General features: G+C 45.4%; 1 protein-coding gene across 1 annotated transcript in view; it reads right to left on the reverse strand.

The window, feature by feature from the left end:
- DEUP1 (deuterosome assembly protein 1) overlaps positions 1–22,953 on the reverse strand; it is an 85,716-nt gene that overhangs the window by 15,018 nt on the left and 47,745 nt on the right. The window contains exons 7-11 of the mRNA XM_068149127.1: positions 17,352–17,497; positions 16,635–16,740; positions 12,143–12,340; positions 10,002–10,088; positions 5,817–6,016 (exon numbers count right to left, since the gene is read on the reverse strand). Of these exons, the coding sequence (XP_068005228.1) occupies positions 5,817–6,016; positions 10,002–10,088; positions 12,143–12,340; positions 16,635–16,740; positions 17,352–17,497 (737 nt within the window). The remainder of the gene's footprint in view (positions 1–5,816; positions 6,017–10,001; positions 10,089–12,142; positions 12,341–16,634; positions 16,741–17,351; positions 17,498–22,953) is intronic.

Here is a 22,953-nt window from a genome sequence, read left to right on the forward strand (position 1 = left end):
GGCAGGATTGATTTTTTCCAGACTCATATATAAAATCAGCCTGGTCCCTGTGTGATCAATGACTTCAGCGCTGCCAAACAAACACTTCTAACACATTCCGCTGCTGACATACTTGGTCTTAGAGAAAGAAAGCAACAGGTCTTCAATGACCCAAGTGTCTTCAGGATTGGTGGTGGTGTGTTTATCTTGTGAGTGTAGCTGCTAGCTTGACTTTTCAAAATGGTAAAACAGTATTTTCCAGAAGAGATTGTGCTTCCAGTTGGTCTACTGCAACAACTGATACGGTGGTGATTATGGTTAAGAGTGTCTGATGTCCGAAGGGTAAGAAAAACCTCCTTAAGACAGACATGACACTGTCAAAACAGATCTTTTAAGAGACAGCTATAAGCATTCAATAGGATAGGATAGGATAGGATAGGATAGGATAGGATAGGATAGGATAGGATAGGATAGGATAGGATAGGATAGGATAGGATAGGATAGAAAGAATAGAATAGAATAGAAGAATTGAATTGAATTGAATTGAATTGAATTGAACTGAATTGAATTGAACTGAATTGAATTGAATTGAATTGAATTGTATTGTATTGAATTGAATTGAATTGAATTGAATTGAATTGAATTGAATTGAATTGAATTGACCAGATTGGAAAAGACCTTTGAGACCATCGAGTCCAACCTATCACCCAACACCATCTAATCAACTAAACCATGGCACCAAGTGCCTCATCCAGTCTCTTCTTAAACACTTCCAGTGATGGTGACTCCACCACCCCTCTGGGCAGCACATTCCAATGGCCAATTATTCTTTCTGTGAAGAACTTCTTCCTAACCTCCAGCCTAAACCTCCCCTGGTGCAGCCTGAGACTGCATCCTCTTGTTCTGGTGCTGGTTGCCCAGGAGAAGAGACCAACCCCTACTTGTAAGGGCTACGCTTGGGACTTCTGTTAGCTGCTTTGTCTGTTAAAGGCTCCTGGGACTGCTTCTGTAAGTGGGACTCTGAGACTTTGTAATGCAAGGGATTCTACAATGCTATAATAAAGGACTTCTGGGAGGCCTTCTGAGATTCTCTGTTCTCTGCATTTCTGGAATCTTGTTGCTGCACAGCAACAGGGTTCAGGCCTTCATTCATCACCCAATGGCACCTTGCTATAAGGGGCCCACAGCTACCTTCAGCTCCCCCAGGCCTGGGATGTGTCTATTTTAGCAAAAAGATGCCACTCTTGCCTGTCTTACTTTGTAATATTTAGAAAGCCACTGTATACTACGAGAAAGAGGAATTCATGCTGCTTTCTAGACTGTCAGTGTAACTTCCTGCAGTTTCCTGTATTTTCTATAGAGGTCTCCTATCCAACTAATGACTGTGCCCATGCCCTAGGATCCTAGGTGAGACATGCCTGCAAAAATGTTGTTTTGTTTTGTTTGGAAACCATTTCCCCCCCCCCCCCCCATTGTGCAAACCTCTCTAGGTTTCTGAGTGCAAACAGGAGGGGAAAAGGGAAAAAACAAAAGAGAAAAAGTACAGCTTCTGCAAATGACTCTTTAAAACACATCCCCCTCCTTCCCTGCCCTGCCACAAACACCCTGTTTTCTATTTTCCTGCCACGAATAAGAAGCCTCTTTGCCCTTTCTCCAGTGCCATAATTACCATGGAAACAGAACTGCAAATTAAAACAGAAATGGCATGATTTGCGCTCGCCATAAAATAAAACATAGCCCAGAGTTTAAATCAATCAACATCAATTACCTGCTCTGTCTGCATACATTGGAGGGCTGAAAATGGCATTTTAGCTCTGTGAGCAAATCTTCAGGTAGTTCCCTGTTTCATAACAGAGAACTGACATTACAGAGAGGGCCCAGTCTTAAAGTGACTGCCTAGCTGATGTGTATAGAAAGCACATGGGGAATATCCACACTGTCTGGAATCTGAGTGTGCATTTTACTCAGCTAAACAGCTTTTCATTTAGGAAATAAAATGCATGCTTTGGATCCTGAAAATCAGGCTCAATATCTGTTTCATCAGATTAATTGGAATAGTAATTTAAATGGTGGTGATTGACATGGCTGAGGCTTCTGTTGTGAGAAAGGGTAACTCTCCCAGGTTTCTCTCTCCCACTTTTGATGTGAATTGCTCTTCAACAGCTATGAAAACAAAATCCTTCCTGTTGTAGAATCACAGAATTATAGAATCAGTAAGGTTGGAAAAGACCTCAGAGATCATCAAGTCCAACCTATCACCCAGCATCTCAGGACTACTAAACCATAGCTTCAAGTGCCACGTCCAATCCCTTCTTGAACACTTCCAGGGATGATGACTCCACCACCTCCCTGGGCAGCACATTCCAATGGCCAATTACTCTTTCTGGGAAGAACTTTCTCCTCACCTCCAGCCTAAATTTCCCCTGGCACCACTTGAGACTGTGTCCTCTTGTTCTGGTGCTGGTTGCCTGGGAGAAGAGATCAACCCCCACCTGGCTACAACCTCCTCACAGGGCTGTGCTCCAGACCTCTCCCCAGCCTCGTTGTCCTTCTCTGGACACGTTCAAGTATTTCTATATCCTTCTTAAACTGAGGGGCCCAGAACTGGACACAGGACTCAAGGAGTGGCCTAACCAGTGCTGAGTACAGGGGCAGAAGGTCTTCCTTGCTCCTGCTGGCCACACTATTCCTGATCAAGGCCAGAATGCCATTGGTCTTCTTGGCCACCTGGGCACACTGCTGTCTCATGTTCAGCCTGCTGTCAACCAGTACCCCCAGGTCCCTCTCTGCCTGGCTGCTCTCAGCCACTCTGACCCCATCCTGTAGCTCTGCCTCGGGTTGTTGTGACCGAAGTGCAGCACCTGGCACTTGGACTTGTTGAATGCCATCATGTTGGACTCTGCCCATCTGTCCAGCCTGTCAAGGTCCCTCTGGAGAGCCCTTGTACCCTCTGACTGATCAACACCTGCTCCCAAGTTGGTGTAGTCTGCAAACTTAATGCAAACTACACCATTTCCCCTCCCTGTTACAAATGAACAAAATATTTAGATTCCTATGAACTTTCACTCTGCTGCACTATGAAATATTGCTTACTTTGCTTTTTAGTTTCATTACTGCAATGCCATGATTATAACATGTCTGAACACAGGGAAATAAGAAGGAGATCATCACTACTGTGTTTTCTGTGAGTCTGGGTATTTGTTAAGTCTCATTATTTTGCACTAACAAGGAGTGTATTGCAGTGATGATTTATTCAGGCAGTCTGAAATTATGTTGTTTGTTGGGTTTTTTCCAATCAGGTCACATAAGAACATCAGAAGTAGACAAGGCATTAAAATACCTTTAATGAAACTTCCAGCAAATGAAACTGGCAGGACATAAAGCTTTGCAGCAGGACTTGTGGTTCAACTTCTTATCAAGATAACCTCCTGTGGAGCAGTTTACCTCTCATGTTGGTTTTTAGATCTTTTCCTTGTCTTGTTTTTATTTGGCAGTAAAATACATCCTGTCCTGTTTTGTAAAACCTGGAACTAAGAATAACTTAAACAGCACAGAAAAGCTTTTGTAAGTTGTTTCATGTGCCAAACACTAAACTAATGATCAAACATTTCTGGGACTTCACTTATTGCCAAATACAGTTAGCCACCCAGAAAAATGTAGGGAATTCATAGAATCATGGAATAGTTTTGCTTGGAAGAGACCTTCAAGATCATCAAGTCCAACCATTAACTCTACCAAGTCTGATGCTAAACCGTGTCCCTTCAGCACCACATCTCTGTGTAAAACCTCTGGGGATGTGAATTCAACCACTTCCCTCAGGAGCCTGTTCCAGTGTCTAAACCCCTTTCAGTCTGTAAGTTTCATCTAATACTCAATGTAAGTCTCCTCTGGTGCAACTTGAGGCCATTTCCTCTTGTCCCATCACTTGTTACTAGGGCGAAGAGACCAACACCCACCGCACTATAACCTCCTTTCAGGCAGTTGTAGAGAGCAACAACGTCTCCTCTCAGCCTCCTTTTCTCCAGGCTGAACAAGCCCAGTGCCCTTAGCTGCTCATCACAGGAATTGCTCTCCAAATCCTTCACTAGCTTTGCTGTCCTCTTCTGGACCAGCTCCAGCACCTCAATGTATTCCTTGTAGACAGGGCCCTAAAACAGAGCGCTGCTGGTCACACTATTACTGATACAGGCCAGGATGCCACTGGCCTTGTTGGCCACACGCTGGCTCACAATCAGCCATATTCAGACCCAAAGCTGTATGTATCTTAGAAATGTATTCATGTATTGAGTGCTGTGATCCATCAAATCATTTCCTAAACAATAAGCACAGCAAAGAGAATGCTCTTGTTATTGACTCACAGGGTGAAGATCCTGAATACGAACACTTAGTCCTCCAACAACTGCACTGCGTTCCTCTGTGCTGTTTGGGGAGGGATACACATGACAGTGATAGCAACCATACATCTTCTTAACTTTCTGGCCAATTTGTTCACCCCAATAGGACACTAAAAAAACAAACCATTGTGTGGTTTTGCCTGTATCAGGATCCTCCAGACACTCCTCCAGCTCTTCGTAGGTAAGAATAGCATAGCCCTTACATGCTCGCCACAGCACTTTCTCAAACACTTCAACTTGTGCCAGGTGAACTCAGTATCACAGTATAACTAACTAAGGTTGGAAGAGACCTCGAGGATCATCGAGTCCAACCTATAAACACAGACCCCATGGCTAGACCATGGCACCAAGTGCCACGTCCAATCCCCTCTTGAATGCCTCCAGGGATGGGGACTCCACCACCTCCCTGGGCAGCACATTCCAATGATGAACCACTTGCTTGGTGAAGAGCTTTCTCCTCACCTCGAGTCTAAACTTCCCCTGGTGCAGCTTGAGACTGTGTCCTCTTGTTCTGGTGCTGGTTGCCTGGGAGAAGAGACCAACCCCTTCCCGGCTACAACCACCTTTCAGGTAGTTGTAGAGGGCAATGAGGTCACCCCTGAGCCTCCTCTTCTCCAGGCTAAACAACCCCAGCTCCCTCAGCCTCTCCTCACAGGGCTGTGCTCAAGGCCTCTCCCCAGCCTTGTTGCCCTTCTCTGGACATGTTCAAGTGTTTCGATCTCCTTCTTAAACTGAGGGGCCCAGAACTGGACACAGGACTCGAAGTGTGGCCTAACCAAAACAGAGTCCAGGGGCACAATGACTTCCCTGCTCCTGCTGGCCACATTATTCCTAATGCAGGCCAGGATGCCATTGGCCCTCTTGGCCACCTGGGCACACTGCTGGCTCATATTCAGGTGGCTGTTGATCAGCACCCCCAGGTCCCTCTCTGTTTGGGAGCTCTCAGCCACTCTGACCCCAGCCTGTAGCTCTGCATGGGGTTGCCGTAAACTAACTAACCCAGATCTAAACCCCGGTTTGGGACCCATTCTTGCCTATCTACTTCATAGATCTGATATCTGATATCTGATATCTGACACAGTCTCAAGCTGCGCCAGGGGAGGTTCAGACTCGAGGTGAGGAGGAAGTTCTTCACTGAGCGAGTCGTTCGTCATTGGAACAGGTTGCCCAGGGAGGTGGTTGAGTCATCGACCCTGGAGGCGTTCAAGGGGAGATTGGACGTGGCACTTGGTGCCATGGTCTAGTCATGGGGTCTGTGTTGATAGGTTGGACTCGATGATCCTCGAGGTCCTTTCCAACCTAAGTGATACTGTGATACTGATACTGATATTTATGTTGGTGGGAGTTCTGAATGAATAGAAACAGGAAAAAAAAGCTTGGCCAATTAGATGTTTCCAAGAAACTCAGAGGAAGTTTCACATATGTGTACAAGCAAAAGCTTACCTCTCTTCCTTTTCTTGCATGTCTGAAGGGGTTTGGTAGACCTGCTCTGTTTCTCTGTATGTATCCATGTGACCAAGCATCCATGTGTCTGTGGCACTTTGTAGTTTAACAAGACTATTTTGTAACCTTACATTGTCATGCTCCAGTTTGTGAAGGCAAGCTGTGCAATCTCCATGTCCGTTGTTAGATAAATCTATGCTCTGTGACAAGAGATAAAACCATCATTAAGTAGTTCCTTTTTTTCTCCCCCCCCCAGTAAATGGATGTTCATATTTTTAACAAACAAGGCAAAAAAAGCAAACACAAAAGCAGGTAAACCTCGAGGTAAAACAATGTTCTGTGCTACAGCAAGACACAGCTACCACATAAAACTGTGCAGTACTTAGAGCAAAACAAGAGAATTGCCTCCAGAAAAAACACAAACCACTGTAGATAGATGGAAAAAGAAGGGATAACAGCCTCCATAACACAATAAACCAAATTAAACTTTCTCAACAAACATGCATTCAAAACGTTGCTGCTGTAAATTCATCTCTTGCTTTGTGAAACTTGTGACATAAAAGCAGCCATAACAGCTACAGCTGCAGACCGTATTGCTCCCTCCAGAAACAATTCCACCAAAAATACCATGAAAAATGATAGAAGTGCTTTACTACTCTAGATACAAGGTATGTCTACAGGCACAGTTTAATACTGTGTCAAGATACAGTCACCTTCAGTTTCAGAAGCAGTAAAGCCACATGAGCACAGCGCTCTCCAGCTGTGTTACTACGCTCTGCTTCTCCATTGGACTAGCACACGTGGTATACAAGTCAAAACACTGCAAGTGTAAGCAGCATGAGCACCATGACCAGGGGCTAAAGAGGCACATTCACTATGGGAATCAAGAGGGGAAGATGGAGATTAGCTCTGGAAGCTTTATTAGAATAAACCTTTATTAGAATAAACCAAACCAGGTTGGAAGAGACCTTCAAGATCATCGTGTCCAACCCATCAACCAATCCAACTCACCCAAACAGCTAACCCATGGCACCAAGCACCCCATCAAGTCTCCTCCTGAACACCTTCAATGACGGCGACTCCACCACCTCCCCAGGCAGCCCATTCCAATGGGCAATCACTCTTTCTGTATAGAACTTCTTCCTAACATCCAACCTGAACCTCCCCTGGTGCAGCCTGAGACTGTGTCCTCTTGTTCTGGTACTGGGTGCCTGGGAGAAGAGACCATCATCCGCCTGTCTACAACCTCCCTTCAGGTAGTTGTAGAGAGTGATAAGGTCACCCCTGAGTCTCCTCTTCTCCAGGCTAAGCAACCCCAGCTCCCTCAGCCTCTCCTCATAGGGCTTGTGTTCCAAACCCCTCACTAACTTCGTTGCTCTTCTCTGGACTCGTTCCAGCAAGTCAACCTCCTTCCTAAACTGAGGGGCCCAGAACTGGACACAGTACTAGTCAGGACAACCTACTCCTTTTTTGCACTTAGTCCATGAAGCTTATGCTGCTCATTTGGAACCTGAGCTGGCTAATTTGGAACTCTCTCTCTGCAGAACACTGCATTGCATAGTGTAAATACATTTGCAACAACTCTATTGTCATTAACAGAAAATTCCCAAAAGATTTCTCAGATTACACACAGCAGACTAAAAAATTACACCTTTTATTAAGTTGTGCTTTCATGTGTTTCTAGATGTACCTTACTCTTTGGGACTCTGGGACTCAAGCAGCGCAGGCTGACCCGTGAATACAGAAAGGTTCTGCAGGAATAGGGCAGGGATCAGCACTGGTGAGGCCACACCTTGAATACTGGGTTCAGTTTTGAGCCACTCACTCCAAGAAGAACATTAAGGTCCTGGAGCAGGTCCGGAGAAGGGCAGTGAAGCTGATGAAGGGTCTAGAGCACAAGTTTTGTGAGGAGTAGCTGAGGGACCTGGGATTGTTCAGCCTGGAGAAAGGAGATTTAGGGGAGACCTTCTGGCTCTCTATAACTCACTGAAAGGGGGTTGGAGCCAGGTGGGGGTCAGGCTTTTCTCCTAAGGAACAAGTGAGGGGACAAGAGGAAACAGACTCAAGTAGCCCCAGGGGAGGTCTAGGTTGGACGTGAGGAACAATTTCTTACCCCTGAGACTTGTCAAGGCCTGGTCCAGGCTGCCCAGGGCAGTGGTGGAGTCTCCATCCCTGGAAGGGTTTTAAAGCCATAGAGATGTGGTGCTGAGGGATGTGGTTTGGTGGTGACCTGGCAGTGCTGGGTTAAGAGTTGGACTGAATGATCTTAAAGGTCTCTTCCAACCAAAATGATTCTGAGATTCTGAGATTCTAATTAATGAGTAGTAAGGATTTGATTCTTCATATACTGCTGGCACAGCTGGGTTCCTGTGCCTAAAAGCTTGTCTGTTCCTTACATTAACTGGTCTGATGTCATCTTGTCCTATAAACCTTGCATTGCTTAGCTAGTTTTAGGGGACATTCATGACCCAAGCTCACACAGAAGTGCCAGAAAGTATAAGAAAATGTAATGCTTTGTGCAAAGATGAAGGGCAGAGATGCAGCTATGTCTCCTAAGTGGGGAGGAGTGGCAGAACAGAGGAAGAAGGAAAGTGCTCAGTCACCCTACCACTAACAGCTCGAGAATCAGCAGCACAGTTATAATGGCATGAGCCCCAGGTCTGAGCTGGCACAGCTGCACAGCTTTGGAAGTTTAAACAAATAACCCTGCCTGATGCATTACACAACACTGACCTAAGCTGGCACTAGTGTGAGTGGTTTGTGTAGTGCTCTACTGTAGGCTACAAACACATCAATAAAACCCTCTCATCTCTGCAATGTTAGCATCAAATGCCTCACAGTCTTTAATGTTTAGAGCCTCACAACACACTAGTTGAATAGGAAAGAATTACTAACCACACAAACAACACTGATACATGTGGTGAGAGTGGTGTGTCTAGTAAGTGGATTTTGTTGTTAAATTTAGCAAATACATTAAAGCTCTCCTCAGTCTTTGTGAAGAGTATTGTACTTAGCACTGGTTAGACCACACCTGGAGTCCTGTGTCCAGTTCCAGGCCGCTCAATTTAAGAAGGACATTGAGACACTTGAACGTGTCCAGAGAAGGGCAACGAGGCTGTGGAGGGGTCTGGAGCACAGCCCTGTGAGGAGAGGCTGAGGGAGCTGGGGTTGTTTAGCCTGGAGAAGAGGAGGCTCAGGGGTGACCTTCTTGTTCTCTACAGCTACCTGAAGGGAGGTTGTAGCCAAGTGGGGGTTGGTCTCTTCTCCCAGGCAACCAACACCAGAACAAGAGGACACAGTCTCAAGCTGCACCAGGGGAGGTTTAGGCTGGATGTTAGGAAGAAATTCTTCCCAAAAAGAGCAATTGCCCATTGGAATGTGCTGCCCAGGGAGGTGGTGGAGTCACCATCCCTGGAGGGGATTGGATGTGGCACTTGAAGCCATGGTCTAGTTAGTCCTGAGGTGTTGGCTGATAGGTTGGACTTGATCTCTGAGGTCTTTTCCAACCTTATTGGTTCTGTGATTGTATGCTGTAGAGTGGAGCTACAGGCATGCACACATCCATCTATGTTTCCACAATAATACATTGCATATACACATACATAATAATACAGATGCATGGCTAGGCAACATACCACTGATAGACATAGATGCTATTTTCAGGGTGTGGCAAAAAGTGACAGTCTTTAATCCATTTGTCAGTCCACAGTAAGACAACTGACAGGTTAGAAATGCCCCTAGGATGTATTTACAAGCAACACCCCAGTGGTTTTCTTTCTAGTGATAGATACACTAACTGCAGCTGTTCTGTAAGCAGAGGACATTTAGAAGCTTTTTGTGGAAGGCAGTGTGTATAATATTTATTGCCTCCATATAAACTGTAGTTCTGCATGATACTTGGCACACTTTTTGTGAATGAAACTTTAAATAGCCCCCATTTGGGAAGAAATAAATGCTGAACTCTGCAAATAAGCTGGGGGTGGGGAAAATGTGTTCAATTAAGCTCAAAACAATTCCCAGCAATGCTCGTTTTCAGATGCTGTGTGAATGCCTCTTGGTTTTGATTATGCCACATGCCTTATTTCCATGCATTTCTTCCACACAAACCAGGTAGCTCTGAATCTGCCATGATCTCCATCTACATTTACAAGAAATGTGACACTGAATAGAGGTTTGAAGCATTACCATGCAACTTTTACCCTCCTGGTTTTCCACCATCTCTTTTAGCTGTGTGTTTTCAGCTTTGATAATCTTCCACTGGAAATCCAGCAGCTAGGGAAAGATTCAGCTCTTAGTTAAATACAAGCATATTACTGTTAACTTCACAATACCACTGAGCATAGCTACATGTCAGTTTAATTATACACTACATATATATATGAAATACAGCAATACTAAAGCAGAAAGAAGTCTTAAACCATCTATAAAATGTATACAAATGTGATGCCTCTGATCTTTGGGGTTTTATTTAACCTTTCTAAAAGAATTAATCACTTTACCTGGGGGTACTGGTTGATAGTAGGCTGAACATGAGCCAGCAGTGTGCCCAGGTGGCCAAGAAGGCCAATGGCATCCTGGCCTGCATCAGGAATAGTGTGGCCAGCAGGAGCAGGGAAGTCATTGTGCCCCTGGGCTCATCACTGGTTAGGCCACACCTTGAGTCCTGTGTCCAGTTCTGGGCCCCTCAGTTTAAGAAGGACATTGAGATACTTGAATGTGTCCAGAGAAAGGCAACAAAGCTGGGAAGGGATTTTGAGCACAAGCCCTAAGTGGAGAGGCTGAGGGAGCTGGGGTTGCTTAGCCTGGAGAAGAGGAGACTCAGGGGAGAGCCATGTCAAATCCCCTCTTGAACATGGTGACTCCACCACCTCCCTGGGCAGCACATTCTAATGGCCAATTACTCTTTCTGGGAAGAACTTTCCCCTCACCTCCAGCCTAAACCTCCCCTGGCACAGCTTGAGACTGTGTCCCCTTGTTCTGGTGCTGGTTGCCTGGGAGAAGAGACCAACCCCCACCTGGCTACAACCTCCCTTCAGGTAGTTGAAGAGAGCAACAGGGTCTCCCCTAGAATCATAGAATCATAGACTCAATAAGCTTGGAAAAGACCTCAAAGATCATCAAGTCCAACCTGCCACCCAACACCTCATGATTACTAAACCATGGCACCAAGTGCCACAGCCAATCCCCTCTTGAACACCTACCCCTGAGCCTCCTCTTCTGTAGGCTAAACAACCCCAGCTCCCTCAGCCTCTCCTCACAGGGCTGTGCTCAAGGCCTCTCCCCAGCCTTGTTGCCCTTCTCTGCACACGTTCAAGTGTCTCAATATCCTTCTTAAATTGAGTGGCCTAGAACTGGACACACTACTCAAGGTGGGGCCTAACCAGTGCTGAGTACAGTTTTCATCCTTATATGCATGAGAATTTTTCTAAGCAGATTTATAGAATTCTTCAAAAGCTTTTGAAAGAACTGAGAAACTAGGAAACATGTGAGATCCTCTGTTAAAGAGTTCTGATGATACAGTGCATTTATTTAATGACAACAATCTGGAAGTTTTAGAATAGAATAGAGTAGAGTAGAGTAGAGTAGAGTAGAGTAGAATAGAATAGAATAGAATAGAATAGAATAGAATAGAATAGAATAGAATAGAATAGAATAGAATAGAATAGACCAAGTTGGAACAGACCTATGAGATCATCCCATCCAACCTATCGTCTCCCAGGCAACCAGCACCAGAACAAGGGGACAGAGTCTCAAGCTGCACCAGGGGAAGTTTAGACTTGAGGTGAGGAGAAAGTTCTTCACAGAGAGAGTTGTTAGCCATTAGAATGTGCTGCCCAGGGAGGTGGTGGAGTCACCATCCCTGGAGGTGTTCAAGAGGGGATTGGATGTGGCACTTGGTGCCATGGTCTAGTCATGGGGTCTGTGGTGACAGGTTGGACTCGAGGATCTTTGAGGTCTCTTCCAGCCTCAGTGATACTGTGTGTGTGAAGAAATAAAATAAACCTGAAATCATCCAACACCACCTAATCAACTAAACCCTGCAACCAAGCACCCTATCAAGTCTCCTTTTCCAGATCTTTATCACGTTAAAATGGTAACTGTACTTGATGGTCAGAATAATTGCATTTTAGAGTCACAACTGACATTTGCTGGTGCTTCCTTGCTCCAGTGTCCACTGGACTGGCTTAGTAACACTTCACAGATACTAAAGCACTGCTGATGAAAATTACAGCAAGAAAAGAAATGTCTTTTGTTCCCAGACAATGTGTGTCATTATCAATAGTGTGGAGTAGAAGGATCTAGACTGGTTTTGACTGCTTACACACCTGTTGTTTTGCTAACAGTTTGTCTTTCAGCTCCAACTCCATTTTTAACTGCTTTTCCAGAAGGCTAGCTCTCTCCATGATAGTTGCTATAGTAATCTCCTTCTGATGAAGCTCTTCTGTCAGGTCAGAGATTTCTGTCTTCATTCTTTCCTGCTCAGAGCAATGGGACTGCTCCTCTCGATAAAGATGGTTTCTTATCTGTGGCAAAATATGTTTCAAAAAGAGAAAAAAACAGAGTGCAGCAAATGTGATTGCATCACTTGCTACCTCCCAGGGCCTTTTGTGTTGTGGCTTCCAAGACACTGACTCTTATAACCAAACCAGAGATCTTCAGATTGTATAATAAAGCATCTTCACATGTCGGCACACATAGTTTTATTTATGCTTACATCTCTTTTCAAGCCTTTTCTTGTGCCATCTTTTGCCTATTCAGGGTTACAAAGGAACAAAATACAAGGCATTGAAATGAACATTTTAAAACTAAAGTTAATTTTAAGAACAGGAATTTATGGCAAGGAATATCCAAGGAATTACCCATCCAATAAACCCGAGTATGATTTATCTGTATTGTGCCTACAGTTAATTTAGGCTGCATTAAGCTTATTTTAAATCTAAATTACCTTAGGAGCAACATACATAAATCAATCTAGTAAGTCTTTCATGCAAAACTGTGTTAGAAGCTATGCTGGAAATAAAGGGTGTATATGGTAAATCACTTCATGGGAATTATGCTTGACATATATATGTCAAGAATATATATGTCTCAAGCTGTGCCAGGGGAAGTTTAGGCTCAAGGTGAGGAGAAAGTACTTCACAGAAAGAGTAATTAGCCATTGGAATGTGCTGCCCAGGGAGGTGGTGGAGTCACTGTCCCTGGAGGTGTTCAAAAGGGACTGGACGTGGCTCTTGAAGCCATGGTTTAGTTAATCATGAGGTGTTGGGTGATAGGTTAGACTTGATGATCTCTGAGGTCTTTTCCAACCTTTTCCACAGTCTCAAGCTTTGCCAGGGGAGGTTTAGACTCGAGGTAAGGAGAAAGTTCTTCACTGAGCGAGTCGTTCGTCATTGCAATGTGCTGCCCAGGGAGGTGGTGGAGTCACCGTCCCTGGAGGTGTTCAAGAGGGGATTGGATGTGGCACTTGGTGCCATGATCTAGTCCTGGTGTCTGTGTTGATAGGTTGGACTCGATGATCCTTGAGGTCTCTTCCAACCTTAATTATACTGTGATACTGTGATACTTATTGATTCTATGATTCTATGAAAACACAAATATAGGCAGGGTGGAACAGGGCTTAAGACCAGTCTTGAGCAGAAGGTTTTGGGGCTGTTGACTGATGAAAAAGCCACCATGATCCATCAGCATGCACTTACAGCCCAGAAGTCCAACCATATCCTGAGCTGCATCTAAAGAAGTGTGACCAGCAGTACAAGGGAAGTGATTCTCCCTCTCTGTGCTTTTGAGACCCCATCTGGATTACTGTGTGCAGTTCTGGTGCCCCCCAACACAAGAAGGATAGCAAACTGCTGGAGCAGGTCCAGAGGAAGGCCAGGCTGAGAGAGTTTGGGATATTCATCCTGGAGAAGAGAAAGCCTTAGGGGACACCTTAGAGGAGCCTTTCAGTTCCTGAAGGGAGCCTGCAAGAAAGCTGGGGAGGGACTTTTTACAAGGGCTTGCAGTGATAGGATGAGGGGAAATGACTTTAAGATGGAAGAGGGTAGATTTAGACTGGATATTAGGAAGAAATTCTTTATAGTGAGTGTAATGAGACACTGGAACAGGTTGCCCAGGAAAGTTGTGGATGCCCTCTCCCTGGAAGTGTTGGATGAGGCCTTGAGCATCCTTGAGCCCATGCCAGGGGGGTTGGAACTAGATGGTCTTTAAGGTCCAACCAGCCCAAACCATTCCATGATTGAAGGTCAAACTTCCTGCACTGTCTTGTGTGCAGAGCTCTCCAAAGCATCAACACAAAGTTTGCTCTCATAATCTTTGTACTGTAACTGACATTTTAGTCCTGATGGATTTTTATTGAAGAAACCAAACTATCACCCCCAGTGTAACAACCTTTTAAACCATTTTAATAATTTATCACAGTGCTGTACACAATCAGTAACAGATGGCATTTCATTTGTATTTATGCAAACTGCACAGAAACACTGGAATTGTAAACAAATAGATGTGGATGCAAACATTCTAGGAGCTAGACCGTGACTGTGATGCCGAAATTGCTGCATCCCAGTCAGCTGCATCCAATTACAGACATCCCTGCTTACATTGCTACTCAGCAAAACCTCAACATGCCTCTAAGAGGAGTTCTGAGCAGCCTCTGCTTCCAGAATGTTTTGGCCTGCCAAGCCATATGCCATCCCACAGAGCCATGCCACTACTGCTTGCACACAGCACTTCTGAAATGAACAATGCAACGTGATGCATGGAATCATAGAACCATAGAATCATTTTTGTTGAGAGAGACTTTTAAGATCATCAAGTCCAACTGCTACCCTAGCACTGCTAAGTCATCACTAAACCATGTCCCTAAGCATCATATCTACAGATCTTTTAAATACCCCCAGGGATGGTGACTCAACCATTGCCCTGAGCAGCCTGTTCCAGTGCTTGACAACCCCTTTGCTGAAGATGTTTTTCCTGGTATCCAGCCTAAACCTCCCTAGCACAACTTGAAGCTCTTTCCTCTTCTCCTGTCACATGCTACTTGAGAGAAAAGACTGACCTGCACCTCACTACCATCTCCTTTCAGATAGCTGTAGACAGCAATAAGGTCTCCCCTTAGCCTCTTTTTCTCCAGACTGAACAACCTCAGTTTCCTTGTCTGCTCCTTGTAAGACTTGTTCTCTAGACCTGCCACCAGCTTTGCTGCCCTTCTCTGGACACCCTCCAGCACCTGGACATCTTTCTTATAGTGAAGGACCCAAAGCTGAACACAATATTCAAGGTGTGGCCTTATCAGTGCCCAGTACAGAGGCACTTCCCTACTTCTGCTGGCCACTTAGGCATGCTGCTGGCTCATGTTCAGCTGGCTGTTGACCAGTTTTTCATGCCAAAGAGCACTGCCCTAGACTGTGCAGCAGGTGACTGATTAAGCTTAGCTTTGTGTGAGTAGCTGCCATAGTGATCTCTATCTGTTGAGCTGTTAGGATATTTTACATGTGAGACCACCTACAAGTTATAACTTACCTCCTACAGCCTATTTAATTACTCATAGTCTTGGAAGGTTTATTATTTGCATGGCATTCTCTGAATCACAGTGATGCTTAGGCATGGTCTCTTCTGTTATTTCAGTAAAGTTGCTAGCTCTGCTGTTAGTGCACAGAATCAGAATGTCAATTGTACAGCTACACAGCTACCTCCAGAAATGCAAATGCTTTCATATATGAACATTTCAGTCTTTCCTAAAGCCATAGTATCATAGTATCATAGTATCATTCAGGGTTGGAAGGGACCACAAGGATCATCTAGTTCCAACCCCCCTGCCATGGGCAGGGACACCCCACACTAGATCAGCCTGGCCAGAGCCTCAGCCAGCCTGGGCTTAAACACCTCCAGGGACAGGGCCTCAACCACCTCCCTGGACAACCCATTCCAGGGCTTCACCACTCTCATGGGGAAGAACCTCCTCCTCACATCTAGCCTGAATCTCCCCACCTCCAGCTTCATTCCATTCCCCCTAGTCCTATCACTACCTGAGATCCTGAGAAGTCCCTCCCCAGCCTTCCTGTAGGCCCCCTTCAGATCCTGGAAGGCCACAATGAGGTCACCTGGGAGCCTTCTCTTCTCCAGACTGAACAGCCCCAACTCCTTCAGTCTGTCCTCATAGGAGAGGTGCTCCAGCCCTCTGATCATCCTTGTGGCCCTTCTCTGGACACCTTCCAGCACCTCCAGATCCCTCTTGTAATAGGGGCTCCAGAACTGGACACAGTACTCCAGGTGGGGTCTCACCAGGGCTGAGTAGAGGGGGAGGATCACCTCCCTTGCCCTGCTGGCCACACTTCTCCTGCTGCAGCCCAGGATCTGATTGGCTTTGCAGGCTGCAAGTGCACACTGAGAGCTCCTGTTGAGCTTTTTGTCCACCAGCACCCCCAAGTCTCTCTCCTCAGGGCTGCTTTCCAGCCAGTCACTGCCCAGCCTGGATTTGTGCCTGGGATTGCCTCAACCCAGATGCAGGACCCTGCCCTTGTCCTTGTTGAACCTCATGAGGTTGGCTTGTGCCCACCTCTCCAGCCTGTCCAAGTCCCTCTGGATGGCCTCCCTTCCCTCCAGCATGTCTGCTGCACCACACAGCTTGGTGTCATCAGCAAACCTGCTGAGGGTGCACTCAATGCCACTGTCCATGGCACCCACAAAGATGTTGAACAAGACATGATTTGTCCTCCTGCTCTCTTCTGCATATGCACATACCCAAGGTCAGTACCTTGCTCTCTCCTAAAAATCCTCTATTGCAGTTAAGATCTGGATATTCTTAATAATACAAAATACCTTGGTTAGCTCTTCTTGTTGGCATTCTTGACTTTGTGCCAGTAGTAATAACTCAGTGCTTTTATTTTCTAGTTGCTCAGTAAGTTGTACACAAGATGATTGATGCCTTTAGATCAGAGATAAACAAAACATGAAACAAGCAGAATGTTCAATAACCTCTAGCTTACAGTATCCCCTCCACAATTGAAAACTGGAAGACCTGCTTGCTGATGAAAAAGAAGAAAAACAAACAAAGATTTGCCTGGAACCAGGTTGGATCTCAGGAGATTTCTAGAGATTAAGGACAATGCAAGTGCATGCAAAAGGAATCCTGGAATCTCTGGTAGACTGGTATTTCATGTAATCTCAAAGAGCTACAGTAGATTAGGCAAACCATATGAAGATGACCATTCTGCTCAAAGGAATTTAGGGAGAATCTTAATCACCCAACTTCCAAAGAGTTTTAATGCTGAGAAAATGAAAGCCACTGCAAACAGGCAAGTAGTGCATTGCTTTGTAAAGATCTAGGCAGTGCTAAAGCCCTTTAACAGAGCCTGCATCTATTGCCTGCAATCTTGTCACACACAACTGCTAACAAAAGTTTTATTCTGGAATCATTTAGAATCTGAGATGTGAAACCAGAGTCCCCTTTTAAACAGACTTCATTGAAAGCAAATGCAAGGAAAAAAGTTATTAGCTCAGAAGCACTTGTTAATTTAAACCTTGTCTTCAACATACTTCATTTGAATTTCCTGCATATCTCTGTACTCCCTGATTTTCAGCAATTCTGTGTGCAACTGTTGGCATGCCAGCTGTATCCTTCTCCAGAGAGCGTCTCGTGACTGCAACACATTTCTCATGGCTGAAAAGCCTGCCTCTATCTTCTAGAGGAATGAGAAAATGCATAAATAAATAAAAGGCACATCAATAACTAAAACACACATTTGAATAAAGTCCAAAATGCTGTATTGTTAACACATTGGTTTGGATATCTGTATACTTAGCACGAAAGGACATACATGCTGTTGTTCTGAGTTTCATTTCTGAAAGAGGCATTGCTCTCCTGTCAGGGTCCTCTCCAGAAATGCCATCTGAAAATGAGATGCTGAATATTCTTTACGTCCTGCAATGCTCCAATGCATCTCTCTCTGAAACCATCACAGGAAAGATCATTCAGAAGTTCTTCATTTTACTAAAGGCATCTAAAATAGCTGGCTTGTTTCAGCAGTTTTTGCACCCTAGGAAGTTTCCCATGCAGGAATTCAGTGCCATAAGTACTTTAGATCAGCTCTGGCTCAGTTGGTAGCACATCAGACCCTTAATGGGAAGGTTGAGAGTTCAAGCCTGCAGTGGGCAGTAGTGTCCTTCCTACTCTAGTCATGAGGTCTGTGGTGACAGGTTGGACTCGATGATCCTTGAGGTCTCTTCCAACCTTAGGAATACTGAATTTACTTTCCATTTCCTGTTTTCCAAGCAGCATTTTCAAACTGGTAAGTTTGAAAACTGCAAGGCTGTAGAAAAGCAGGACTAGGTATAGCTCTTCATTAAGGAGGCTGGAGGTTAGGAAGAAGTTCTACACAGAGAGAGTGATTGCCCATTGGAATGTGCTGCCTGGGGAGGTGGTGGAGTCACCATCATTGGAGGTGTTCAAGAGGAGACTTAATGGGGTGCTTGGTGCCATGGTTTAGTTGATTAGGTGGTGTTGGATGATAGGTTGGACACGATGATCTTGAAGGTCTCTTCCAACCTGGCCTGGCCTGGCCTGGCCTGGCCTGGCCTATCCTATCCTATCCTATCCTATCCTATCCTATCCTATCCTATCCTATCCTATCCTATCCTATCCTATCCTATCCTGTCCTGTCCTGTCCTGTCCTGTTCTAAATATTGCCTGGAAGGTGGAGCAGATACCTCTAGACTTAGGTAAGATACCTGCTCAGTCATCTCCAAAAGCAGTTCTAACTGCATGGAGCTAATTGTTGATTTCAATGAGCATCAAAACACTTTCAACTGATCACAAAATGATTTTTCTTAGGGATTCCACAGATCCTATCTCTATTCTACTTTAACTTTCTGATGGATAATGTCATAGAAAACCTGAATGGACATGTTTATGTTTGGCATCATAAAATCTGAATCCTAAAAAAAGGTTAGAATTCACCCAAAATACACAGAAAACATACCAAGGATAAGAACTTGGAAAGATAACTCACAAATAACAGTAGTAGATTCTTGCAATAGGAATGTCTAGAGGATATTTATTTCCTCCTTACCCAAAATCCAAAAGCATGTTCCAGATTACAAAAAAAAAATCCCTAATATCTTTCACAACTTCTTTATGTCAATATAGTTTCCATGTTTGAAAGCAAAACTAAAGCCTTTAAACTTTCAGAAGACAAGTGGAATCCAGAAATGATACTGCAAGCAAGGAAGTTCAAAGGTTTATTTCCCTTGGAGCCTCATAAGAGAATGACCTTTCACAGTATCACAGTATCACTAAGGTTGGAAGAGACCTCAAAGATCATCGAGTCCAACCTGCCACCACAGACCTCATGACTAGACCATGGCACCAAGTGCCACATCCAATCCCCTCTTGAAGACCTACCTTGCAGGTAGTTGTAGACAGCAATGAAGTCACCCCTGAGCCTCCTCTTCTCCAGGCTAAACAATCCCATCTCCCTCAGCCTCTCCTCACAGGGCTTGTGCTCAAGGCCTTGTTGCCCTTCTCTGCACACATTCAAGTGTCTCAATGTCATTGTTAAACTGAGTGGCCCAGAACTGGACACAGGACTCAAGGTGCGGCCTAACCAATGCAGAGTCCAGAGGCACAATGACTTCCCTGCTCCTGCTGGCCACACTATTCCTAGAATCATAGAATCATAGAATCAATAAGGTTGGAAAAGACCTCAAAGATCATCAAGTCCAACCTGTCACCCAACACCTCATGACCACTAAACCATGGCAGCAAGTGCCACGTCCAGTCCTCTCTTTAACACCTCCAGGGACGATGACTCCACTACCCCCCTGGGCAGCACATTCCAATGGCCAACAACTCTCTCTGTGAAGAACTTTCTCCTCACCTCCAGTCTAAACTTCCCCTGGTGCAGTTTGAGACATGTCTGGATATGTCTTCACCTTCTGAGTGACTTGATGTCAGAAAAACCCACTCTGAACATTGTTATCTTAATAACAGTGAAATAAATTCTTTATTTGAAAGGGTCTTTCCTTTTGTATTAGAGTGGGAGTCCTGTCATAAGACACTAAGACTGCACCTCCAGAGAGATCAATGCATCTGTGCAGGCAAACTAGAATTTTACTTTGTTTACAAAAAAGGTCATTTCTCACAAGAGTATTTCCTTATGCTTCCCAAACACTTTTTTACTGTACACCCCCAAAGTGCTTTATAAACTTCATTAATTTATCTTCAAAATATGTTCTACCCTTCTTAGCATCTCCTTGTGTTCTCCCTTCCCTCACTTATTGTACATAATTTTTGTGTCATTAGGACATGAGTGACAAAATACGAATTTAACTGCCTACCACTCAACTGCAATGAACTGCCAACTGCTAATTACACTGCTGGCTGATGCAGGCCAGGATGCCATTGGCCTTCTTGGCCACCTGGGCACACTGCTGGCTCATGTTTAGGTGTCTGTCAATCAGCACCCCCAGGTTCCTCTCTGTTTGGCATCTCTCCAGCCACTCTGACCCCAGCCTGTAGCTCTGTATGGGGTTGTCGTGGCTGAAGAGCAGCACCCGGCACTTGGACTTGTTAAATGCCATCCTTCCAAGAAGCCTGTGGTTTGCCTGTGGTTTTCCTCTGGCTGAAAGGGCTGCTGAAGACAGATATGAAGTGCTTTTGCCTTTTTCGTAGAGGCTGCATAGAGGCTGCATGTATAGATTCATTCATCTTACCCTTTGTTAAATTAAGGCTGAAAGCTACATTTATTTATTTTTTCAAAGTCTGAAATCAAGAGGGGATTGGAGGTGGCACTTGGTGCCATGGTCTAGTCATGGGGTCTGTGTTGACAGGTTGGACTCGATGATCCTCGAGGCCATTTCCAACCTTGGTTATATTGTGATACTGTGATTCTGTAAATACAAGTCTGGGCATATTCATAGTATCATAGTATCATTCAGGGTTGGAAGGGACCACAAGGATCATCTAGTTCCAACCCCCCTGCCATGGGCAGGGACACCCCACACTAGATCAGCCTGGCCAGAGCCTCAGCCAGCCTGGGCTTAAACACCTCCAGGGACAGTGCCCCAACCACCTCCCTGGACAACCCATTCCAGGGCTTCACCACTCTCATGGTGAAGAACCTCCTCCTCACCTCCAGCCTGAATCTCCCCACCTCCAGCTTCATTCCATTCCCCCTAGTCCTATCACTACCTAAGATCCAAGTGAAATAAGTTTAATGAACTGTTAAACTTGTCTGCAAAACTTGCTCATGACCGTAGTCATGACTCAGGAAATAGCCACAATTATTTTATAATACAGGAATTTGGGGGGGGAAGGTTACCCCTCTGATTTCACTCTGGAGTGGATGAGTGGAATGAATGCTGCGTGATTGCGTGGTAAAATTCACATCATCTGTGGCAGGCTGCAGTCATCACACATATTTACATACATTTTATTTTCTTCTGTGAATTATAATGATAGCAGGAACAGCAGCAGCCACAGCAGCAGCTGCAGCTATAATTGTAACAGAATTTCAGGTCAAGAGTTTCACACATCACTTAAAAAATAATTTAGATATGTACCACTTCAACTACTGCACCCACTTAAAACACAAAAATGAGAAGTAATTTTGAGCCAGAAAACTTTGGGCTTTGTTTTAAAGCTCTAGAATGAAACATAAATTTTTTTAGGAGTCTATTTCGAGTTGACACATTTACCAAATCCTCTTTTTGTTCCTGTGAAAAGTTTTGCTTTTACTGCCTTGCTGTCAGAACAAGAGGACACAGGCTCAGGCTGCGCCAGGTGAGGTTTAGCCTGGAGGTTAGGAGGAAGTTCTACACAGAGAGAGTGATTGCCCATTGGAATGGGCTGCCTGGGGAGGAGGTGGAGTCACCATCACAGGAGGTATCACAGTATCACAGTATAACTAAGGTTGGAAAAGACCTCGAGGATCATCGAGTCCAACCTATCAACACAGACGTCAGGACTAAACCATGGCACCAAGGGCCACATCCAATCTCCTCTTGAACGCCCCCAGGGACGGGGACTCCACCACCTCCCTGGGCAGCCCATTCCAATGACGAACGACTCGCTCGGTGAAGAGCTTTCTCCTCACCTCGAGTCTAAACCTCCCCTGGCGCAGCTTGAGACTGTGTCCCCCTGCTCTCCCTCTGGCAGCCTCACTTCGTGCTGTTTCTCCTAAAAAGTAAATATTCTGACTTGACAAGATAGTAAATATCAACTATACAAAATAGAGGTATTTTAATTAGTTTGTCTATTAATCCTTTTATCATAAAAATATGTAATGAGGCTCAGATAAATGCTCCAATCTCACAGTAGTAGAAATGAGCTTGCTTCCCGCCTTTCCCTCTGCCAGACATAGGTATATACGTGTCACGACACAGCACCGCACAGCACCAGCCTCGCAGAGCCGTACTAGAGTTCCCTGGGGCCGACCTGTTTGAGGACTGCGGAGGGAGGCGGGACCGCAACGGCAGTCTCCGCCCCTTTTCCAGGCCCTAGCCCCCGAGGCCGCCACCTCCGCGCGGCTCAACGCGCTTCCCGTCAGATGCGGCCGCGGGGCTCTGCTTGGAGCCGGTCCTCGCGACGCGCTCTCGGGCTCTGCCCGTGGAGATCAGGACTGCGCTCCAGGACTGGGCTCTTGCCCTGCGCCTCCCGATTTCGTGCCGCCCTGTCCCTCCGGCAGCCTCACTTCGTGCTGTTTCCCCCCTGTCTGAAATGTCTGCTGGACTGTCTGGTGAAAAATAAATATTCTGGCTTGACAAGATAGTATATATCAACTATATAAGATAGAGCTATTTTAATTAGCTTGTCTATTAATCCTTTCATCATAAAAACATGTAATGAGGCTCTGATAAATGAAGAGATGCCTCAATATCACAGTAGCAGAAATCGGTTTGCTTCCCGCCTTTGCCTCTGCCAGACATAACTACACACTTCTCACAGCATAGAACCCCACACCACCATGCTGTCAGAGCCGTGCTGTATTTCCCTGGGGCCGACCTGTTTGAGGACTGCGGAGGGAGGCGGGACCGCAACGGCAGTCTCCGCCCCTTTACCAGGCACTAGCCCCCGAGGCCGCCACCTCCGCGCGGCTCAACGCGCTTCCCGTCAGATGCGGCCGCGGGGCTGTGCTTGGCG

Source organism: Melanerpes formicivorus, unplaced genomic scaffold (genome assembly GCF_026170545.1).
Source record: "Melanerpes formicivorus ecotype bairdi unplaced genomic scaffold, bMelFor1.0.p_v2 SCAF_1, whole genome shotgun sequence".
NCBI classification, from domain to species: domain Eukaryota; kingdom Metazoa; phylum Chordata; class Aves; order Piciformes; family Picidae; genus Melanerpes; species Melanerpes formicivorus.